Source organism: Odontomachus brunneus, unplaced genomic scaffold (genome assembly GCF_010583005.1).
Source record: "Odontomachus brunneus isolate Ranch 3 - 2012 unplaced genomic scaffold, Obru_v1 Obru_scaffold_004, whole genome shotgun sequence".
In the NCBI taxonomy this organism is placed as follows: domain Eukaryota; kingdom Metazoa; phylum Arthropoda; class Insecta; order Hymenoptera; family Formicidae; genus Odontomachus; species Odontomachus brunneus.
The window spans coordinates 1,694,191-1,715,811 of NW_022639454.1; the positions used below are offsets into that span (position 1 = coordinate 1,694,191).

A 21,621-nucleotide genomic window follows, 5' to 3' on the forward strand; every position below is an offset into this window, starting at 1 on the left:
TGCTATAAAGTAGTTCTTCAGTGCACGTTTTAAAAAAAAATATTGGTTGGACTTAAGATGGATATTAAACAATATTTTGACATTTTAATTTTTCCTTATTCAAAATAGATGAATATACAAATATATGTATATAGCATATAACAAAAGTTTCATTAATATATTGTACTGCTATCAGTACAATGAAAATATTTCTTATTTTAATAGTAACATAAAAAGTTTATATTTCATTGTCACTGACTGTCAAAAATCTCTTAATATTAAGTAGTATATGAAATAAATGATACTAAACTATTCAGAAGTACATAACTCACTTTATTAATCCAGTAAATATTTAATTTTTTTATTTGAAATTATTATTTATATTATTTAACAACTCTCTCTTATCAGAAAACTCGCTTCATCACGAATGGAATTGCTGAAAAAGTTTTCATCCGTTGTACATTTTTCGTAATTCTTCCAATTTACTTCGGAGATGGGCAGCACGCAATTTATTCAATGCTATCCTTTCTTCAAATGTTTGTATCAAGGGCTTTGTGATAATGTCTGTTATGTGAATCAACGCACGTGTTCTGACTATAAATAAAGAGAATTATATTTAAAGATTTATTACTTATCATACTAATAATAATTAATTAACGAACGTTTAAGTGATTTATTGTTTCAATCTATCAACATCACACTTCTTTGTTTTATAATGTAAACAATCAGTATAGAAAATAATACATACCAGCATTGTTGTGAATAGTTGCAAGAACATCTGGATGGTCCTTACATGTCTCAGCTATATCTTCTTCTTCTTGAGCCAATATTTTTGACAAGTCTGTCATTGTCTATAACAATATTTAATTTTAGACAAAAGACAGTTCTCTCGTCATTCCATTAAATTTTCATTCATAGTATCAAAAATTTAAACTTTACCTTTAAACATCTATCTGAAATCTGCTGAGTATGTACTATCTCTAATGGTATTTCTGTGGCTTCACCCATAACCATGCTTGATTGAAAACAAGTTAGAAAGATTTCATGTTCCTGTAAGAGAAAAAAGAGAAAATTTTTAACATTTAAATTATTAATAATAGTAATTTAGATAGATGAAATGAATTTCTATTTCAGAGGCATAATCCACTTCAGTGACTATAAACTGTTAAAACCACATTTTATATGTTGACGCAAATATTAAGATAAGTAAAGTAAGTAAATATATGTACTTTTGAATCTTTGCTTTCGGAAAATACTGAAAAGATTAAGCCTACAAAACTGTGATCCATGGTCTGATAATTGGCTTGAGTTCTGACATCTGCAAAAACACAATTTGATATATAATAAAAGAATTATTTTAATATAATATATAGTTACACACATACAAGTAGATTATATATTACTTGTATGTTTTATATATTACATTTCCCCTAATATACGCACATTTCTTATATAGAAGCAGGAAGAATGTTATTAATATATAATTGAATTTCAATTATAAAAAAAAAATTGCTAATACATACCTACATGTGATGGCCAAACTGTAATATGTGGATGCGAATGATACCAACCAAGCACACGCATAGGACGTTTTAATTCTGCTGTTAATCGTTCAGCCTCAATAGCAGCTTTTAATAATTGTTCTGATGAAATTTCCACTCTATCTTTCTTTTTATCTAGTCGTCGTAAAATGATAACAGCTGATATTTTTGCTACTCCATGTGCAAACTAAAATAGCAATAATTAATATCTTGGTTGTCTCAGCAATTGCATAAAAAATAATAAGTACAATAAAGTATAAAATATTAATTTGATTAATATACATTGCCAATGAGTAAACCCATCACTTCAAAGTTTTCTGTTGACAAAGCATGTTGCAAACAGACCATGTAGACATCTGCTTGTAACTCCACTTTTTGTAAGGGAGTATCCATTGTTTAAAAATATTATTCCTATGAAAATAACATCAATATGAATTAGTAAATTACAATTAAAATGCTCCTAATATCACACCTTATATCAGCTAAAAAGTAAATAGTAGAAACAAGAGTAAATAATAAATTAATAATCTTAGTCATTGCATCTTGAGCTATTAAGTTTGAATTATATTACGAAATGTGAAACGTATTATTATGAATGGTCACATTATATATTATCCACACATACACAATTGATTGGGATAAATCATAACCTATATCAGTCGATTATTTGATCCTAGTACACCAATTCGGTCAACTTGACTGATGTTGAATATCACATTGCAAATCATTTATACTGTAAATATATTGTCGCAAATATTTTACGTGTAACCTGTATTACCTCTACCGTTTGATCCACTAAACAGTATTACAAGACTGAGCGATCTCAATTTCATTAATTTCAAGGATGCATATGTGCATGAGTGGTACTACTTGATAAAACGTGTCCGATCCATTATTTGATCATATTCCGCAATTTTAATTCCTCGTTCTAGAATTCCTCAAATCAAATGGTTCCTGCACACAAGACACGGAAATGTGCAGCAAGAAGCAACGCGGTAGTCAAACAATGTGCCATTTTTCCATAAAAGTTGCAATTTTATCACTGCATCGCGCTTCTTGTCGCGCGGCAGGCATTCGTGCGTCTTGTGTGCAGAAGTCAAAAGTTAAAGGCTGATTTATGATGGTCGTAATCCGTTAACTTATGCCGGAACCATAAAAAATTGACCAATCATAGTCGATTATTCTTCTTTAATTTGATTATGATTGGTCAAATTTTCACAGTTCTGGTAATAAGTTAACGGATTACGGCCGTCATAAAGCCTTTATGCAAAATTCATAAAAGCTGCGTTCAGCAGCGAAGTTGCTTTACAACCATTGTAAGATTCTGATGGTACATCTGATTGGTATATTCTCTTGATTTCGATTGAATCTAAGAGCATACACCAATCAGATTCACGAATTTTATAACAGTTGTAAAGTAGCTTTCTCTGTTGAATGCAGTATTCCGCCCGATGTACATACAACGTCCTATATTCAATAGGAGAATTATTTTCCTAGAGACAAATATGTTGTTAGCTAAAAACTCAAATAAACAAACTCTACTGGATATCGATTGTCAGACGTCACATGCAACGTGAATCCTGCATGAACACGTCAACCATTGGTAGGGAGGAAAAGAGTGTGAATGATAGAGAAATTGCAATCTGTCATTTCACACTTATTAGAACTTCTTTCTCACTCCTATTAAAGTTTTCCTTTCACTTCCACTCATATCACATCATTATACTATGTTCTAACTCCGACTAGAGAAACTCTATGGCTAAGTTCGTTTTGCACGCTTTCGTACTAAAAGCATCATTCTATTTTTCTCACTCGTTACATATGGAAGAAAGAATAATGCTTTCAGCATGAAAGTGTGCGTGACGAACTTATGTTTTCTTCTTCTTCTTCTTGTTAAATTGGCCAAGGGCAGCTCCTATGTCTTATTAGCCAGTTGTTTATACGCCTCTGAATCGTTAGAGTTGCTAAGTACTGAAGTTAGAATCCTTCACGAAATTATTTATAGCCCTGAGAACATCAGGTACGAACGAACTTATGTCGTTCAAAAAAGTGGCGGCACATAGCGGAGACTTCAGAACTAATGCAGGATTCATACCGTGTCTGATGTCCGACGTACGACGTCATATATCCAATAGGAAAATAGTTTTCTAATATAGAATTCAATTCTCTATTGGAAAGCTATTCTTTTATTGGATATCGGACGTCGTACGTCGGACTCGGACACGGTGTGATCCTGCATAATGGCTCCTGCACACAGGACGCGGTAATGCTTGCTGCGCGGCGGAAGTTCGCGCGACAGCCAATCAATATGCTGCTTTCCGTAATAACCTTCTAGCTCTTACGGAAAAACACAATATTGACTGGCTGTCGCACGGCGGAAGTTCGCGCGACAGTTAATCAATATGCTGCTTTCCGTAATAACCTTCTAGCTCTTACGGAAAAGCAACATATTGATTGGCTGTCGCGCGGATTTCCGCCGTGCGGCAAGCGTTATCGCGTCCTATGTGCAGGAGCCATAACGTTATGCAAAAATAAGGAGTCTAATAATCTCTTATGGCTCCTGCACACAGGACGCGTTAATGCTTGCCGCGCGGCGGAAGTTCGCGCGACAGTTAATCAATATGCTGCTTTCCGTAATAACCTTCTAGCTCTTACGGAAAAGCAACATATTGATTGGCTGTCGCGCGGATTTCCGCCGTGCGGCAAGCGTTATCGCGTCCTATGTGCAGGAGCCATAACGTTATGCAAAAATAAGGAGTCTAATAATCTCTTATGGCTCCTGCACACAGGACGCGTTAATGCTTGCCGCGCGGCGGAAGTTCGCGCGACAGCCAATCAATATGTTGCTTTCTGTAATAACCTTCTAGCTCTTACGGAAAAGCAACATATTGATTGGCTGTCGCGCGGACTTTCACCGCGCGGCAAGCATTACTGCGTCCTGTGTGCAGGAGCCATTAGACCCTTTATTTGTTCGTAGCGTTTAATTGGCAGAATCTGGTGCAAAGGTTTGTGACAATGAGGCTGAAGTCCCATGGCATGTATTTTCGCGTACCGCGTAAGTGCGTAACTAATAAATTGCGATGTTTAGTATTTCTGTTGGAACTTCTAAAATAATAGAAAGATGTGATTGGTTACGCGGTTACGCGTTATGCGAAAATACGTGCTATGGGACTTCACCCTGAGGCTAAAAACGGTTTGCGATGGAACGCGGAAATAATGGATTTCACAACTCAGACAGCACAAAATCTTCAGAAAATGTTCTGGAACGTTCTTAGAATGTATGAATGTCCTTAAAACATCCTTAGAACGTTCTTTGAAGATTTGTGCTGATGAGAAGTCGCCCCGTTTTCGCGATTTCGGTTCGCCGAATCCAAATCTCATGTTTAAATCATCATTGGGAGTGCTGAAAGTACGTAAAAATTTTTTTGCATATATGGAATTTTATTTGTTTAATTTGCGTCGAACTTTCAGAATATATTACTAATAATAGTCACATCCCAGGTAGCAAGGTGACGTCTAAAGACGTCATTAAAACGTCATAGACGTCTTAATAACGTCTTAATGACGTCTTTAGACGTCACTTTGCTACCTGGGATTACGTTAATTCGTTTTACACAACAATTATCATTTTATTGTGATAATGAGAAAATCTTTTATTTCCGATATTTTATTTATGTATATCTCATAGTTCACTGGTTATTCTTTTCCGATATTTATCGTACGGCGAGTAATCATACGGCAATTATTTCAATTTCAGAGAAACCTTTTTAATATTTTAATTAGATATATATATAGTTGTAACGTAATTTTTTCATTATTTTTTCTTAATTTTCTGAATTTTTAACTTGAAAACGCATAATGTTATATAAAAGCGCGTTTGAGGGCTTTATTTATTTTGATTATGTATAATCAAAATATTATTTATTTTGATTTATATTATTTATTTTGATTATGTATCTTATCATTTATAATTCCATATCGTGTACTTCATGATCTCTCAGACAGCATAGAAAATTAAAAAGAAATTAAGAAGAATTCAGTCGTATGTTACCAATTCTGAGTTCATTTTCAGATGTAAAAAGAATTCTTGAGAGTTCAGTTCAGTGAAAAGAATTCTTTTTGTATCTAAAAATGAACTCAGAATTGATGACATACGATTGAGTTCTTTTTGAATTCTCTGTGCTATCTGAGTTGTCATCCATCACGTTTCGTCGATATTTCTCAATTTTCGAAGAACTTTCTATTAATTCGATAATACGAAATGTTGCACGGAGAAAAATAATTTTACTCTTTTAGCAAAATCGTCGTTGCTACTGCATATTCGTAGTGACATAAAAAAAATTTAGTTGATGTAACTAATTTTACAAATTATTCGTTATCAGAGCAGAAATAGTTTTGTTGGCAAGATAGAAAAAATTTGTTGAGTATGTATTTGTCCCAAGAATCACGTTAATTTGCTATTGATGCAAAATAATATATCCTTAGCAAATTTATTTGCTATCAGAGCAAAACTGCAACTGCTTATATAAATCCATCATAGTTCTTATAGCAAAATAATTTGTAGATTCAGCAAATTATATTCAGCAAATTAGTATTCAGTGATTAGTATTCTTAGTATTCAGTGATTAGTATTCTTAGCAAATCTTTTTGCTCTCCATATAATAACGAAAAGATTTTGTTAGACCAGCAGAAAATTTGCTGGGCCAGCAAATTATTTTTTTCCGTGTGAGGTTTACACAATGGTTATTTAATGTAACAATAAAACATTGTCTTGTTATTGATATTTTGATTTTGTGTATTTCTACTTGTAATTTATGCTAGTTTGATATTGATTTATTTTATAATGACACAATGGATAATGAAACGTTAATTGTTAATCGTTTCATCGCTGTTATTACTATTTTAATAATGCTCTCTAAAAAAAGGCATGTAAGAGATTTAATTGTTGTCGTTTTCGCGATGCTGATTGTTCTCTCGCTTAGCTCACTTCATGTGAGTTGCGGCTTGCTTTGTGTCGTTTGCGTTTGTCAAATTACCAGGTAAATAGCTGTCATCGCGTTGGTTAGGTCACGAAAAAAAATACAGAAGAGATATGTCTCTCCCTGTCTTTCTCTGTCTTTTCCTGTCTCTCCCTGTCTCTCCCTGTCTCTCCCTATAATTATTAATTAATTAAAATATATTTTAATTTAATTAATTTTTATTTTACATTTTTTATTGTTTTTTAATAGCTATATGGCACGCGCGTAGCGTGCGTATATATTGTTCTAGTAAATCATAAATTCTTTGTTTTGGAACAAAACTCCAGCAATTCATATTAATTCCGTTATCCACTTTAAGCTTGTTTTCCAAATATCATAGTGATTCTGAGATTTGAGTTTTTCTGAGTTTTTGAAATAATACACTTGAAGTGTGTGTTAAACCGTGTAATTAATTACGACCTTGCTTAATAATACGTTATTTATCACCCCAGTTGCAGACAGCTCTTAATATAGTTCTTATTAGGATGCTTTACTGCGTCTTATTCAGTATTAATGTAATTACATCTTGATACGCAGTGTTCTTCGCTATGTTGCTCCTCTGCAAGAATTCTATAACGACACTGTACATATTTTTCGAAAGGAAAATAAGAAATACCGATTGTATGTTAATGTCAAAGTATTGATTTTGTGAACTATGAACAGAACTGAAAATCTATTTCATAGAATACATACAAATTTCAGTGGTGTAAATTTAGGAATCAATTTAACGCGATATGTGTGTTTATTGTACACAGAGGTGTACATAGATGTTGTCGAAGTTTCCGAGTATAAAATATTGCGAGAAACTAGATTACGAAACTAAATCATGCGTGAAATCACTTCTAGGTAATTTCACTAGAATTTAAAACATCGCCAATTACGTGAGGAGATAATTTCGTCCATAAATTGCACATGCTATTCGTTGATATTTGTGGCACGTGTTCACATAACGCAATGCTTCATGTTGTATCAGCGATTATGCGAACTGTTACCTTACAGCTTACAGATAAACGTTCTTTTTTATCAAATAAAGCAAATAGCATCAATTATCATGTAACATGCGCAATAAGGTATACGAAAACGAGGTTATCAAGTATTTGTTAACAAGAGGATTTTTTCGAGCAGACAGAGCTCCATGAATTATTTTTAGTCACATGGAGGTTAAATTGATAACATTGTTTGTTGACACCCTTAGATGTAGGAGCAACAACGATAATACCACATTACTTTACATAGGTCCATATTCTGAACTCTCTTTTTTCGCTAAAAGTGCTCCTGCACGCAAAAAAATGATTTAGTAATATCTGCTAAACCGCGGTAGCTGATTCAAACTTAGTCAAAAGGCTAATCGTTTAGCTGTCACTGTTAAGAATTGGCTATGACAGCTAAGATGCATTCGCTATGAAATACAAATATATTAGGTGACATTAAAAATGCACATTATTTCAAGTAGCTAAGAAAATGGCAGTTATTCCTAAATTTCTTATCGTATGCATCTATTAAAGAAGTTTGCCGCAGCTACAATCATTTGTTACAGTCATTTATTTCTAACAGTTAATATTTCTCGCTGTAGCGTCTAAGTTTAACAGCGAATAAATTTAGCTTCGGTAGTATTGACATTAGCTGTCTCTATTTCAGTGACACATCTTATCTGCCACAGCTATTTTTTAGATCTGGAAGCTAGTTCTTTTTTTGCGTGTGACTTCTAAGGTTTCTGATTGTCTACAAAGTGTTCTTAGAGGCGCTTTTAGCAATAAAAGGGAATTCAGAATATGGACCATAGTTATAGAATATGGACCATGACACAGCAGTGATAAAAGAAAATCTTTGATTCCTCGATATCGCAGTATCATTTCGCGGGGAATGATCATGTCGACTTCTAACAAGAAATCAATAGCAGAAAAGCGCTTTGTCTTGGAAGAAATACGGAGAATATAATAATTTTTAAACAGTAATATAATCGCGTGTCCAATTACAGTCCAGATACAGTTTATTACTTCAGGACACTAAAATAGACGCTCTGTGTAAGGGATGTGCGATATTATTTTCATGATTCGCAATGTTATCGGCGATCAGTTCTATTTTTTCCGTATTCAAACATTATCGACATATTTTCTTCGAAGTAGTTGTTTTTAATTAAACAGTTATACACTTATCGTCGAAAAGAGGACTTACTTATCAGAGGGATATCCGGGATACATAATTGCGTTCGGAACTGTATTTGTGGACGCCGCGGGAGTTCGAAACAGCAATGATTAACTCACACAAGTGATATATTACACGGAAATTAGATAAAGCGAGTAAACAATTAAATTGTGTGGAAGGTATTGTGTGTAAAGAAAGAATTGTATAGAAAACTGCTCGATAAGTGAATTGCTTAATATGTTTATAGGCGAGTAGAGCGGGCAGATAATTGAGCGAAGGTTTTCGTAGAACGATATTTATAAAGTTCCGACTTAATACGAAAAGTAAGATCGTTTAACCACCTTTATTTTTCCCCTTCTCTCTCTCTCTCTCTCTCTCTCTTGCGCACTCAGGAGCGGCTTGATCTACGAAATCACAATGCACAATCTCAAAATACATTTTAATGACAAAACCGCCTATCGGAAATGTGTTATCAGAGTGTTATCAGAGTGTATCTAAAGATCTGAGTATAAGCTTAAGATCTGCGTATATACACATCTTTAGAAATGTATAAAAGCGATATTAAATGTGACATGCATCGTCAAACGTCACACATTTCGCGACAATGTACATCTTCCGTTCGGCTGTCTTCTGTGCGATATTGATTTATTGCGGTAAGGTACTTTATTAATTCAGGCATTCTCTCTCTTATCATTACGATTTTGTAAGACGCTTTCTTTGCAAAGTCATTAGTCGTATCATTTAAACGAACATTTCCGAATCGTTTTATTATCATCTCATATTGAATGTTGTTTGCTTCTCTCTCCCTTATAGAAATATCATACTAAGAATCATTGATAATTACTTATTTTCAGTATTAAAAATACTGGATAATAAGTAATTATCAATGATTCTTAGTATGATATTTCTATAAGGGTTGTGAGTACAAAAAAGTGAAACCGGATGAAAGGAAAGACAGGAGGCGTGAAATGTAAAATAAACGAAAAGAGCCGGTGAAACGATAATTTTTAACTACGGATCTGTCATGCATCTATGACTTTCGTTATTGTGAACACACGAAATGTAATCGTATTGTTAATTTTGTGTAATGGTGCAATTTTTATCGCGGCTCGTTGTGTCCGCGAGATTCACGAGTGTATATAGTGCGTAAGTGTGCGTCGACACTTTTCAATTCGTTAATGAATAAAAAGGCAAATATGAGCCCACAAAGATCATGATCGACGTCTTGGTGCTTTGATTGCAGAGGCGCGATCGCAAATCCTACAAGATGCGATCTCGATGAAGGATGGAACTTCGGTTGACGACGACGATTTATTTGAAGATTTGTTCGAAGATTTGTACGATGATCTGACCTCGTCCGAAGATATTAGCATCGGTAGTGAATCTTTGCGAAAATCGCGGGTAATCGGAGGAGTCGACGACGAAAGAGAGAATATAAGAAAATTTTGCCCGATCAGAGTAAATCCGACACCGGATCTCCCCAATCTGTCCAGCCCTCTCGAATGTGCGCGCAGCTGCGACGATCGTGAGAAACCTAAGATATGTTATTATCGCTTTGAAGTAGAGTACTACTCCACACTCAGCAAGTGAGTAAATATATCTATATTAAAATATACTATTATAAAATAGTTTCTTTAAAGACGTTTTATTAATTGTTGATTAAATGAGGATAACAAGTTATTAATTATTATATTTGATGATGTGATTGATACTTGAGGCTTCCATGATGTAGAGAAATGCTGAATTTAGCTTCCGATTTGGAGCCGCGATTTTTGTGGATTTGTTCCTACAGTTTCGTGAATATTTCAATTCATTTCGTCAGGAAGAGGAACAATTGAACGACATTAGATTGCTCCTCTTTCTAATGAAGTAAATTGAAATATTCAGGTGAGCTGAACGCCCTGTCGTTATTCACACATATCTTGTGTTTGTTTAGAGCTTGCGATCTCTGCAAATCGAATGCAACTAACGCCTTTTGCAACAATTGCCAGTGCGTGACCATGGACGGAGTGGAAAGGGCAGTTGTATCAGTGAATCGAATGATCCCTGGGCCTACCATCGATGTTTGCAAGGGCGACAGAATCGTAGTCGATGTTTTCAATAAAATAGAAGGCGAGGGACTGACGATTCACTGGCACGGGGTATTCCAGAAGGACTCGCAGTATTACGACGGTGCGGCCCATGTTACCCAATGTCCGATTCCTGAACAAACTACATTCAGGTAACTGCGTAATAAGTGATTGCACTAACAAAAGAAAAAGATCGGGTGAAAAGAATTGAGTCTCAGGGTTGTGCAAATTTTGACGCACAAACTGCGATCGAGCCAAATTAACTAAAAGTCGAATCAATTATTTGACGTGTACATACAAAGTATGTATTTTTTTTTTGATAAAACTCTTTCATCAGATATCAATTTAATGCCGACAACGCGGGCACTCACTTCTGGCACGCTCACACCGGACTGCAAAAGACAGACGGTTGTTTTGGAAGATTGATTGTACGTCAACCAGCAAAACACGATGTACATAGCAAGTTGTATGATTTTGACTTGTCCCGCCATGGGATCATCATCAATGACTGGATGCATGAGTTAGGTGTGACACGAATACCAGGTCGTCGTCTACAACCTTTCCCGAGATATCAAGATCCGGATTCTATTCTAATTAACGGCAAGGGACGATATCAGGTAAATTTGTCTCTCTGTGATTTTCTACGGAGACGTCTTCTTTTGAAATTCGAGGTTGAAGATTTTTTCTTGGCAATCCTAATCTTAAAAAAATTTACGAAAGTAATTTAAATTTTCATGTACGACAATTATTGTTTATACATATTTTTTGGCCCCACAAAGTATTATAGAGAGAGATTATAATATTTTCATTAACAGGAAAAGAATTTTACTACCGACGCGGATCTCGAGGTGTTCCATGTGGAACGCAATCGTCGTTACCGATTTCGCTTTGTGAATACCTTCTGTACGGTCTGTTCGTCAATATTAACCGTCGAGGGACATAATCTTACTATCATAGCAGCAGACGGCATTTCGGTCAGACCCACCGTAGTGAATTCCATCGTTAGTGTTTCAGGTATGGCAGAGCATAAAATACAAAGTTTGAAGTAAATCGGTCCGTTTTAATTTGATAGTTCATAATTTATAATTCATTTTCATAATTCACAATGCACGAGAGCGCTAATATGCTGGATGTTATTAGATTCGCCGACTTTTCAGATTCAACACTTTCTTTAATATCATGTTTTTTCCGCTCGAGATTAATAACATTTTCGATCTGAGATGGATTATTTCCGGGATAAAGATAATTTTACATTTGATTTTCGGGTTTGAGTTACGTGGACTTTTCTTTATCTGATTTCGATGTTTCATTTTGTAAAAAATAATTTCGATTATAAAATCTTGATTATTAAATCTTTATTATTAAATCTTGATTATTAAATCTTCATTATTGAATGTTTATGCATGTATGTATATGTGTGTGTATATATATATATGTAAAAAAGATAGGCACGAGCAGGTCGTATATACGAGAAATAATTACGTGAGAATTTTGTTGCCAACAAAATTATCGTAAATTTTTCCTGGCAATAAGATGAGCTTTGTTTGATGAATTTTTTATCACAAATCTCTGTAGACCGCACTTTTCTCCATGTTAATAATTTTGCTGGAAAATAAGGAACAATGCATATCAGGTGTACACGGATATGGATTATTGAGATAAATGCCGTTATCTAAAATTACCTCGAAAATGACGATTGATTCCGCGATATTGATGCAATTTCCTGCAAATAAATTAATGTTTTTAAAATGTGACATGTAGTGAGCTAAAGGATATTAAATGTTTGATTCTTAGGGGAACGTTACGACTTTATCATAAACGCGAACAACAAAGTTGCCTCGTATTGGATTCAACTTCGTGCAGTATCACCGTGCGAAAGCAGAAATATTCAACAGCTAGCTATACTCCAATACGATGGTGCATCAAACCAACCGGCGACACCTATGCCCAGTTTCAACTCTTCGCTCCCTGAAGGGATTGTAAGTGCTTATATACTTAACTCTCTTTGTGAATAATTTAGACAAAAATTGCAGATGATTATTTGCACGCAAATGATTATCTCCATTCAGTTTAATCTCGTTTAATTACTTAAATCTTTTTCTCTCTTTCTCTCTCATATTTTAATGATGGTCTTTGTAGGTATTAAATCCACTTAATTCTCAATGCAATCAACCAAGAAATGACGCAGTTTGTGTCAGCAATTTACGAAGTGCGGAACCAGTTGACGAGGATATTTATATGAGAAGACCACACATGCAGATATATTTACCGTTTAGATTTTACGTGCACGATATTGAGGAACTCTTTGCACCCAGCTCTTTCGATAAATTTCTAGGTAAGATTTGCTCCGCTCAACAGAATTGCGCTTGAGAGGAAAACCAGGTTTCGATTAATCGACAAACCTTATTGTGTATGGAGCATCGTGCTAAGTCAAATTTTGCGCTTTACGACACCGAGTTCAATAACGTTTTTTTTTGTTCTTATGTGACTGTAGTTGCGCCTGGCGGTCGTCATACGCTTTCATATGTCAACAACATTTCATTGCGTTTCCCGCCCTCGCCGCCACTCTCGCAGTTGGAAGATATACCACCTGAAATAATCTGCAATGGTACAGGCAAACCGGACAATTGCGGGGATCCATGTATATGTACGCACGTCATAGACCTTCCGTACAACGGCATCGTTGAACTCATCATAGTCGATGAAAGTAAGCACGCTTTTTATTCTGTTTATTATTTAAGGTAAAATCACCAATACTTAGACACGTTTGTACCACCGAGTACTTTTGTAGTTTCGCACTTATAATTGCGTGATGTTGCGATTGAATTGTGGTAGCGTAATAAAAATACTTCCAACACAATAACATTTCCGATTTTCCTGCTACTTAGGAAGATGTTGCATTATTTTTGCATTTTCCTTTTAGCCAGAGCACGCGGACTGCATCATCCGTTTCATTTACATGGCTATGCTTTTAATATCATGTACTCCGACGTGCCCAACAATGGAACCGGAGTTACAGTAGAAGAAATAAAAGAAATGGACAGAAGAGGCCTTATACGTAGAAGGAGATCCTTGGCACCATTTAAAGACACTATAGCTGTGCCAAATAACGGTTACGTAATTGTACGCTTCCGCGCGAATAATCCTGGTGAGCATCTTTTTATATCACAGTTCAAGACTTTAAAGCTTGCTATACTTTTTTCAATTGTGCATGCAATTAAGGTAACATTTAGATATGTAGTTTAAAGGAAGTTCCTAAGAAATTTATTTCACTATACAATTATCTTAAACACTTTTGCGCTACGAATTGAAAGTGGCTGAAATATTAAAACGCGAGTGAAGAATATTAAATGGACTGTTCGAAAAAAATAGTTTGTATTAAAATAATGATAGAAAATTTAAATTTCAAACATTTGATTTTCATGTTTGACTTAACAGCCAGGCGAATTTCAACCAACTACTTATTTTCAGGTTATTGGCTACTTCACTGCCACTTTATTTATCATCTGGCGACGGGTATGGGCAACGTATTTCGCGTTGGAAACCGATTCGACGTACCACCTGTTCCGCGAGGTTTTCCGCGGTGTGGGAATTTTATGCCAAACATAACTCAGCATAATTATTACGGTTGATACTTTCGTCCTCTTGCCTCAGAAAAAATTACTGTGATGTGAGTCACTTTATATTTCGGATTAATCGTTTCTCCGCTTAATCTAGATCTCAGACTATGTTATGTCTCTGAATATCCGTATAGCAATATGTCAGATGGAATACTGAATATGGAAACGTGTTTTCTCTTACGGGATGTACGAATAGAGCGAAATTGTAAACTTAAAGTCATATATCTATAATGTAAAGTTATGTTACAATCGGCGAGAGAGAGGTTATATTTTCATCTCGATGAACTTTATGATAATTCGATAATAAAATTTAATAATAGATAATAAGGATAAGAAAATTTATTTCTCCTCAGAATTACTTAAAAAAACAATTTTTTCTCTGATACCGATACCTAATCATCGTCAAAGCTCATCGAGGTGAAAGTATTGCACCTTTTATTCTATTGACTATATCTGTACATATACTCAGCAAATATATTATGCGAAGGATTTAGTTATAGCTTAACTTTGCAATTCACCGTACCTGATACAAATAATTTGAGATTTATATTATAATAATTAGTAATTGTTAACGAGTATGAACCTGTTATCTGTAATATTGTAAGATAATCGAGTAGGTAAATACTGGATTTTAACATAAAATAAATTTTATTTTTGTGCATAGCAAAATATCTTACTCAATTCAACAAGAAATATTGTCCAAAAATCTGTTTAATTTTGGCATCTAATTCAGAAGTTACCATTTCTTAAACTGTCTTTTCAATCTGTGTATTTATAGGCCGATCGCAAAATGACGAATTGAGTTGAGTACTTTTTGAGAGAATTTCATCTTTATAACTATAATTAATATCTTGTGAATACTTCTGCGTTGCATGTAAATGTAAATATTATACGCATAGAAGAACGAGACATTTTATGAGACTTCGGCATTTGTGAAAACACATAATGCTCAGACTTCAATAATATTTTGCACAAGCACTATATCCGGAGCTATTATATTTTATTATGTGCAACCTTGCTCACACGGAAAGCGCTAATAAGTCGAATCGGGGATGTTTCCTTGTACACAATTTGTTTATCAATTTGCGAGTAAGTATTCTCAGTTTAATTCGACTCAAAAGCATCCTGATATCTAACAACATTCTCTTGATAAACGGCCGACTTATTGATGCATGTACATCACGACGGACGAGGAATGTGAATACCGTCTGTGATTATCATCCCGTCGGCTTCGTGTTAACAATCTGGAATGTGTAATGTACAACATAACAAGTGGATTTGTAGAAACCAGAGTTTCCGGACCACATTGGAATATGTATGTACTCAGCTGTGTTAAATGCATGTTCTTTCAACCGAATAATAAAACAAACATATGAGAAAATCATATATAAGAGCCATACTGTCGTATTGCGCACGACTGCCGATCGTATTAGTCGCAATGCAGCTTGCAACGCGTGTATTGTTGCTGTATCTGACATTTGTTTCTTGTGGTATGTTTCCCCATTTTTTTGGTGACTTCTATAAGGATTGAGTAGGATACTAGAGAAGTGTAACTTATTTTACCTTTCTAAATGATCAATTTTCTCAAGACTCTTAAAAAGACGTCTTTATCTTCTGGAATAATCGCGTGTACAACAGGATTGGCCTCTGCATAATTCACGATAAAGAGTCGTCGATTTAAGATACAATTATGAGATAACATCTTGACTTTATTGCGCTTTGAAAGTCACAAGTATAAATATGTTAAATGAAAGTGTGATGTATTTTTGCTGCAGATCGATACGATTTCTTGTCAGAGTTGTACGACGATGTGATAGAATCTCCGTTTTACATAAAAAGATCACAGGAGAGAAAACCAGATCGTTTTTACTATCATGAGGATGCGCCGAGAACTCCGTATTATGACAACATACCTATACTGACTCACCCAAAGACGATTACGCCTATAAGGCCGATAGATGATCCAGAGAGCAATCCGAACAATCTCAAGTATCGACATATGCGCAGCAGGAAGTCCATTGTCGCTGGATTGGACAACCTAAGACCTATCGACGAGAGATTCTGCCTACCGTATTTGCTTATCCCGAACACCACAATGTCGAGCCCCGTCCAATGCGCTCGCACGTGTCGTAAAGACGATCGTAGAATCTGCTATTATAATTTCGTCGTGGAGAATTATCAGGTCAACGGACTGTAAGTCGTCATGATCAGCGATGTTGCAATTGAGGAACTTTTTCGAGTTCCCGACTGAATTCAAGCGATTAGTCCGCGCGATATTTTCGTAGGATTTCAGAAAAAAAAAGACGAATAATGCGCTTCTAACAATGTTCATGAAGGGCCTGCGAGTTGTGCACTCCCGGTGCGACGAATAATTTCTGCAGTGATTGCCAATGCGTGCCCGGTGACGGTGTCGAGCGTTCCGCCCAACTTGTGAATAGACAGTTGCCAGGACCATCCATCGAAGTGTGCGAAGGCGACCACGTGGTGATCGATGTCGAGAATCGCATGTCCGGTACCGGCATGTCGATCCATTGGCATGGGGTTTTTCAAAAAGGATTTCAATACTACGACGGTGTTCCATTCTTGACGCAGTGTCCCATTTTGAACGGTGATAAGTTCAGGTGATTAAACATTGGTCGGATTCGGGCAAAAGTCGGAACGTAATATGTTCTTTATAATGTTCTTGCTGTTACTTTTTCCTGTAGTACAAGGAAATAAGGAAACAGTAATGGAAGGTAACGGCATTACTAATTTTTATTTGTTGTAGTAATGGTAGTAAATATAATCTTTATTGTTATTGTTATTTTGTTCATGTAAAATGTGTAAGAAATGGGTGACAGCAACTTGTAAAAGAAGGCTTTTAAAATCTCGTAAAATGTGAAAGTACATCGTGTTTTTACGCTGTGACAGATATCTATGTATGAAATGTAGAAGGAAATCACGCTCTTATGCTATTACAGATATCAATGGACTGCGAACAACGCAGGAACGCACTTCTGGCACGCGCACAGCGGTCTACAGAAGATGGACGGGATTTTCGGTGGCCTTGTCGTGCGTAAACCGCCCGAGAATGATCATCACAGTCATCTGTACGATTACGATCTCTCCAACCACGTTATCATAATGAATGATTGGATGCATGATCAAGCGATTAGCTACTTCCCAGGCAGACGTTTTTCAAAAACTGGCCAGTTACCGGATACGATACTTATCAACGGTAAAGGGCAGTACACAGTGAGTTTGACCATAGAACTTATTTCTTCAGGATTAAGTAAAATAGTCGAATTTTATCTCTCTTAAGAAATCAGAAATTGAGTCAAAATAATGTCCATTAAATAAAAGTTGAAGATATAGCCCTTGTCTACAACCTTGCTTTATGACGTAAGCCGTAAGAAATTGACCAACCATAGTTGATTATTCTTTTAAAAATTAACTATGGTTGGTCAGTTTCTTACGACTTACGACTTACGTCTTAAAGCAAGGTTGTGGACAAGGACATATTTTCTTTCTATTTATTTTATTCGGTCTGATTGTATCTCGATAACGTTCGTTCTACTTATCCCTTTGTCTTTTTTAATATAGTTGGTGTCTACATTGTTTCTCATTTGATCTCTACACTATCTGTAACTGTTCATAATCCATCAGACTGAAGTTACTTATACCGTATCATCGGTGATTAGCAGCCGACGTGTTAATGAGCATGCTTTTTACCAAAGGATCTACAGACCGGGAATACGACGAACACCACGCTGCAAGTGTTCGACGTGAAACCTGGTAAACGATATCGTTTTCGTTTAGTCAACGCGTTCTGCACGGTATGCCCTGGTATGTTCACCATAGAAAATCACAAGATTACCATTATTGCCACAGACGGTAAAGACATCGAGCCGAAAACGGTGGATTCCGTCACATCGTTCGCAGGTATTGCATTATTATCGTTTTGTCAGTCTTCGTAGTACAGTTTATTACATAAAGCTCGTTTAATTCGCAATATCATGAGCTAATGAGTCACTATTTCTGTCCAAGCAAGCTACAATACATTATGTTACGTTTTAACGTAGAAGCCGACAGTTAATTTACTAAATGAAGTACGACGCGTTGCACATTAAATAGTTATATCGCTTATGCGACGAAAACCTCGGTATAATAATAATTGGATTTAACATTGGATTTAATATTGCAGGCGAACGTTATGATTTCATTTTGCACACCAACAAATCCGTTGACTCTTATTGGATACAAGTTCGCGGCATGGGTGAATGCTCCAGGGATGGTATACAACAATTAGCCATTCTGCGCTATGAAGGCGCATCCAACCAACCGAAACCGCATCCTACTTACAACGAAGGTCTCCCTCAGGGTCTTGTAAGTATAATTTCGAATGAAAATATTTACACTTGACGATCTAAAGTAGAGTATTTATTCTATATAAGTGAAAAATCGACTTGAATTCAAGTGATTCGACTGTTACTCTACTTTATAAGCGGAATTTTACTTAAAAAATGTAGAGAGTCTTGTCACTTTAACCAGTTCTTGATGACTGATATTATTCGTTCAATTCTTCATAGGTGTTGAACGCGTTAAACGCAACTTGCGAGGTACCACTGGACGATACAATTTGCGTCAGCAATTTAGACAGCAAAACAGAGATAGACAAAAGGATTCTTCAGAAGGAGCCTGACCTGAAATTCTACTTACCTGTCGGTTTCGAGGAATATACGCAACAGGAAGTCTTCGAACCTAATTACTATCGTAGATTTATGGGTAAGCTTTAATGAGTATTCTGTGCAAAATTTGGAAGTAAATGTCAGAAATAATGTATCGTTATACGAAAACACAAACAGGGTGTTATATACGAGCGCTATCAGTCACTAATTTAAACTCTTAATGAGTACAGAGGGTGAAGGAACACAGCGAAAAATTAATTGACAAATTTCGCGGTTAAAAACTATGAGTGTACAAATAAGACCTATGAATAGAATAGCTAGCAAAATATTTTGATTTTTAACAGTTGTAGCAGGTAAATCTTCCATAAACGCCTTAATCGACGGCATATCGTTCGAGTTTCCACCTTCACCACCCCTTTCTCAGCCTATGGACATTTCGAATAATCAGTATTGTAACAGAGATACGATACCGGACCATTGCAAGGATGGCGTGTGTACTTGCACACATATGTTGGACATCCCGAACGACTCGGTAGTCGAGATACTGCTAGTCGACGAATGTGAGTGTATTCTACTTTTCATTATTATTGGCGTCTATTCTTTTTTTTGGCGAATTCGGCCATGATGCATCGTGGATTTTTATAGATGTCCAACTAACAAAGGAAATACCCCTCATTGATTTTAACAAGCTTTGTATATATTTTAGTAGCAAGTAAAACATGACTTTTACATGTATTTTTTTTACATTTAGATAGTTTAATCGAGTAAATCACTCATATTGCGCGCGAGAACATGAAGGAAATATCGAGTCATTTTTCAAGAATTATTCATTTTTGGTTGTAGTACAAGCGACCAATTTGTCCCATCCTTTCCATTTGCACGGACATGCGTTTTATGTAATGGGCATGGGACGAGCTATCGATGAGAATGTGAGCAGCATTAATTGGAAAATTGTGCGGGAAATGGACGAGAAGAATCAAGTCAATAGGTGTTTTGACAAGCCGGTGAAGAAAGATACCGTGGTGATTCCGTATAACGGCTATGTTGTGATTCGCTTCATTGCGGACAATCCTGGTAAGTCTTTCGGGAAGAATCTTTTAATATGTAATGGAGAATACGTAGAGAATCGTAGGTATTTAAAGATAAAACTCTAAAGCCCATTCTACAATTGCGTGAAAGTGGTTCTAAGTGGTTGTAAGTGATTACGACAACCAATCAGAGTAAAGCAATCAGTGAATAAAACATTCGGATTGGTTTCGGATTCTTATGTAGATACACGACAACACTTACGCAATTGTAGAATGGGCTTTAGATACAAGTTTTTACAAGATAACATTTTAGAAAATACGAATTACCTAAAAATGCAATTGTTGTGTTATGCGATTTTAAAAAATGCAATGTCGAATGAAGATATGAACGAGATCCTAATCAATTTTCGCTTTAGGCTATTGGTTGTTCCATTGTCACTTCGTTTACCACCAAATGGTCGGCATGGAGATGGTGGTAAAAGTTGGCGAACGAAAGGACCTTCCGCCGGTGCCAAAGAACTTCCCTAAGTGCGGAAATTATCTTCCATCTATCGGATATAACGCGTATCCACCGTTTATAAAGAAAACACGAAAACCGCGATATTGATAATTCTATAAACGAACGTGCAGGAGGTAATATTTATAAATTCACGACATACACGCGTGTATCTAGACTCATACAGAACTGTGAACAGAACTGAGTACAAGATTTAGATAGGACTGAGAGGCTACGCGACTCGTCCCACTGCCTTGCCACATTTTTTAAATTAATATTTTAATAATTATTGCAACTGTAAACTTTGTAGAAAACTTTCTTGTTCAGCTCTCGGTAAGCTTTATTCTCATACAACTATTGGCACGCGTTATATCTTACGATAATTCTGTATAACGATGTAATTTATAAATATTGAGAATATATCATAAATTATTCTTTTACTACAATATCTGCACACAATAAAAATATTAATCTCGCTAGTGTTAATGGACGAGACGAAGAAAAGAATCTAAGCAATTCTATTACAAATGAGAGATCGTGTGTTACTCTATTTGGGGAGTTGCATCTATTAGCTCGCGCGATGGCAATAGAGAAGAAGATAAAAGTCATAAAATGTCACACGTCTTCTATATATCTAAATTTTATTTTCCAAAAATATATTCTGTAAGAATAATTAATAATTTCGTGTGTTAATAATTTAAATTTAAATTTTGAAATTTCAATTTTTTTAAATACAGAGGCCAAAGTGCGGATATTAGTGTGTTATCCGCGAATCATATGTCACGTAATATTGGGGACTCAAACTTTGTGACGAAATGTGATGAATTGGAAGAGAAATAAAGAATATTCAAATTTTTTGCATGACGTAGTTGGTTTATACAGCGTTCGAAGCATCTGCAGCGTGTCAAGTGGACTCTATCCGAACATATTCACGCGAACGATGCGTGGTGGCAGCACATAACCGCACGATCTTGTCTAGGCTGCGGAGTGGGGGTGGCGAACCATACTCGCATACCATCATATCACTATGTTCAGAAATCCTACTCGATGGGTAAAGT

General features: G+C 35.7%; 3 protein-coding genes across 5 annotated transcripts; 2 read left to right on the forward strand and 1 right to left on the reverse strand.

Annotated features, from left to right (window-relative positions):
- Nucleotides 1–291: 291 nt before the first annotated feature.
- Nucleotides 292–2,607, reverse strand: LOC116845476 (lys-63-specific deubiquitinase BRCC36). Of its 3 annotated transcripts, none has more exons than XM_032818210.1 (7): nt 2,299–2,607; nt 1,803–1,931; nt 1,503–1,707; nt 1,209–1,297; nt 919–1,029; nt 728–830; nt 292–573 (listed from the first exon to the last, which is right to left on the reverse strand). In XM_032818210.1, the coding sequence occupies exons 2-7, from the start codon at nt 1,911–1,913 to the stop codon at nt 428–430; spliced, it is 765 nt and encodes a 254-aa protein (XP_032674101.1). In that variant the 5' UTR covers nt 1,914–1,931; nt 2,299–2,607; the 3' UTR covers nt 292–427. The 3 variants fall into 3 exon arrangements, with proteins under 3 accessions (XP_032674101.1, XP_032674121.1, XP_032674111.1); XM_032818230.1 differs by having other exon boundaries at nt 2,171–2,607; XM_032818220.1 differs by having other exon boundaries at nt 2,146–2,607.
- Nucleotides 2,608–9,180: 6,573 nt separating this feature from the next.
- Nucleotides 9,181–14,871, forward strand: LOC116845336 (laccase-like). Its single transcript, XM_032817890.1, has 10 exons — nt 9,181–9,336; nt 9,927–10,269; nt 10,620–10,904; nt 11,090–11,369; nt 11,568–11,766; nt 12,547–12,731; nt 12,892–13,087; nt 13,247–13,459; nt 13,676–13,900; nt 14,224–14,871. Exons 1-10 carry the CDS (start codon nt 9,288–9,290, stop codon nt 14,382–14,384), a joined length of 2,136 nt encoding a protein of 711 aa, XP_032673781.1. The 5' UTR covers nt 9,181–9,287; the 3' UTR covers nt 14,385–14,871.
- An 899-nt stretch (nt 14,872–15,770) lies between these two features.
- LOC116845321 (laccase-4-like) lies at nt 15,771–21,424 on the forward strand. The gene is made up of 10 exons (XM_032817865.1): nt 15,771–15,862; nt 16,148–16,565; nt 16,709–16,993; nt 17,333–17,606; nt 18,089–18,293; nt 18,556–18,737; nt 18,941–19,136; nt 19,384–19,599; nt 19,883–20,113; nt 20,484–21,424. Exons 1-10 carry the CDS (start codon nt 15,811–15,813, stop codon nt 20,672–20,674), a joined length of 2,250 nt encoding a protein of 749 aa, XP_032673756.1. The 5' UTR covers nt 15,771–15,810; the 3' UTR covers nt 20,675–21,424.
- Nucleotides 21,425–21,621: the final 197 nt, after the last annotated feature.

Coding starts and splice junctions, on each gene's coding strand:
- LOC116845321 (XM_032817865.1), top strand. CDS start 15,811: ATGCAGCTTGCAACGCGTGTATTGTTGCTGTATCTGACATTTGTTTCT. Junction 15,863..16,147: donor TCTGACATTTGTTTCTTGTG/GTATGTTTCCCC, acceptor TTTTTGCTGCAG/ATCGATACGATTTCTTGTCA. Junction 16,994..17,332: donor TTGAACGGTGATAAGTTCAG/GTGATTAAACAT, acceptor ATGCTATTACAG/ATATCAATGGACTGCGAACA.
- LOC116845336 (XM_032817890.1), top strand. CDS start 9,288: ATGTACATCTTCCGTTCGGCTGTCTTCTGTGCGATATTGATTTATTGC. Junction 11,370..11,567: donor ACGGCAAGGGACGATATCAG/GTAAATTTGTCT, acceptor TTTCATTAACAG/GAAAAGAATTTTACTACCGA. Junction 13,460..13,675: donor ACTCATCATAGTCGATGAAA/GTAAGCACGCTT, acceptor TTTTCCTTTTAG/CCAGAGCACGCGGACTGCAT.
- LOC116845476 (XM_032818210.1), bottom strand. CDS start 1,913: ATGGATACTCCCTTACAAAAAGTGGAGTTACAAGCAGATGTCTACATG. Junction 1,298..1,502: donor AGTTTGGCCATCACATGTAG/GTATGTATTAGC, acceptor GTGTTTTTGCAG/ATGTCAGAACTCAAGCCAAT. Junction 1,030..1,208: donor CCGAAAGCAAAGATTCAAAA/GTACATATATTT, acceptor TTTCTCTTACAG/GAACATGAAATCTTTCTAAC.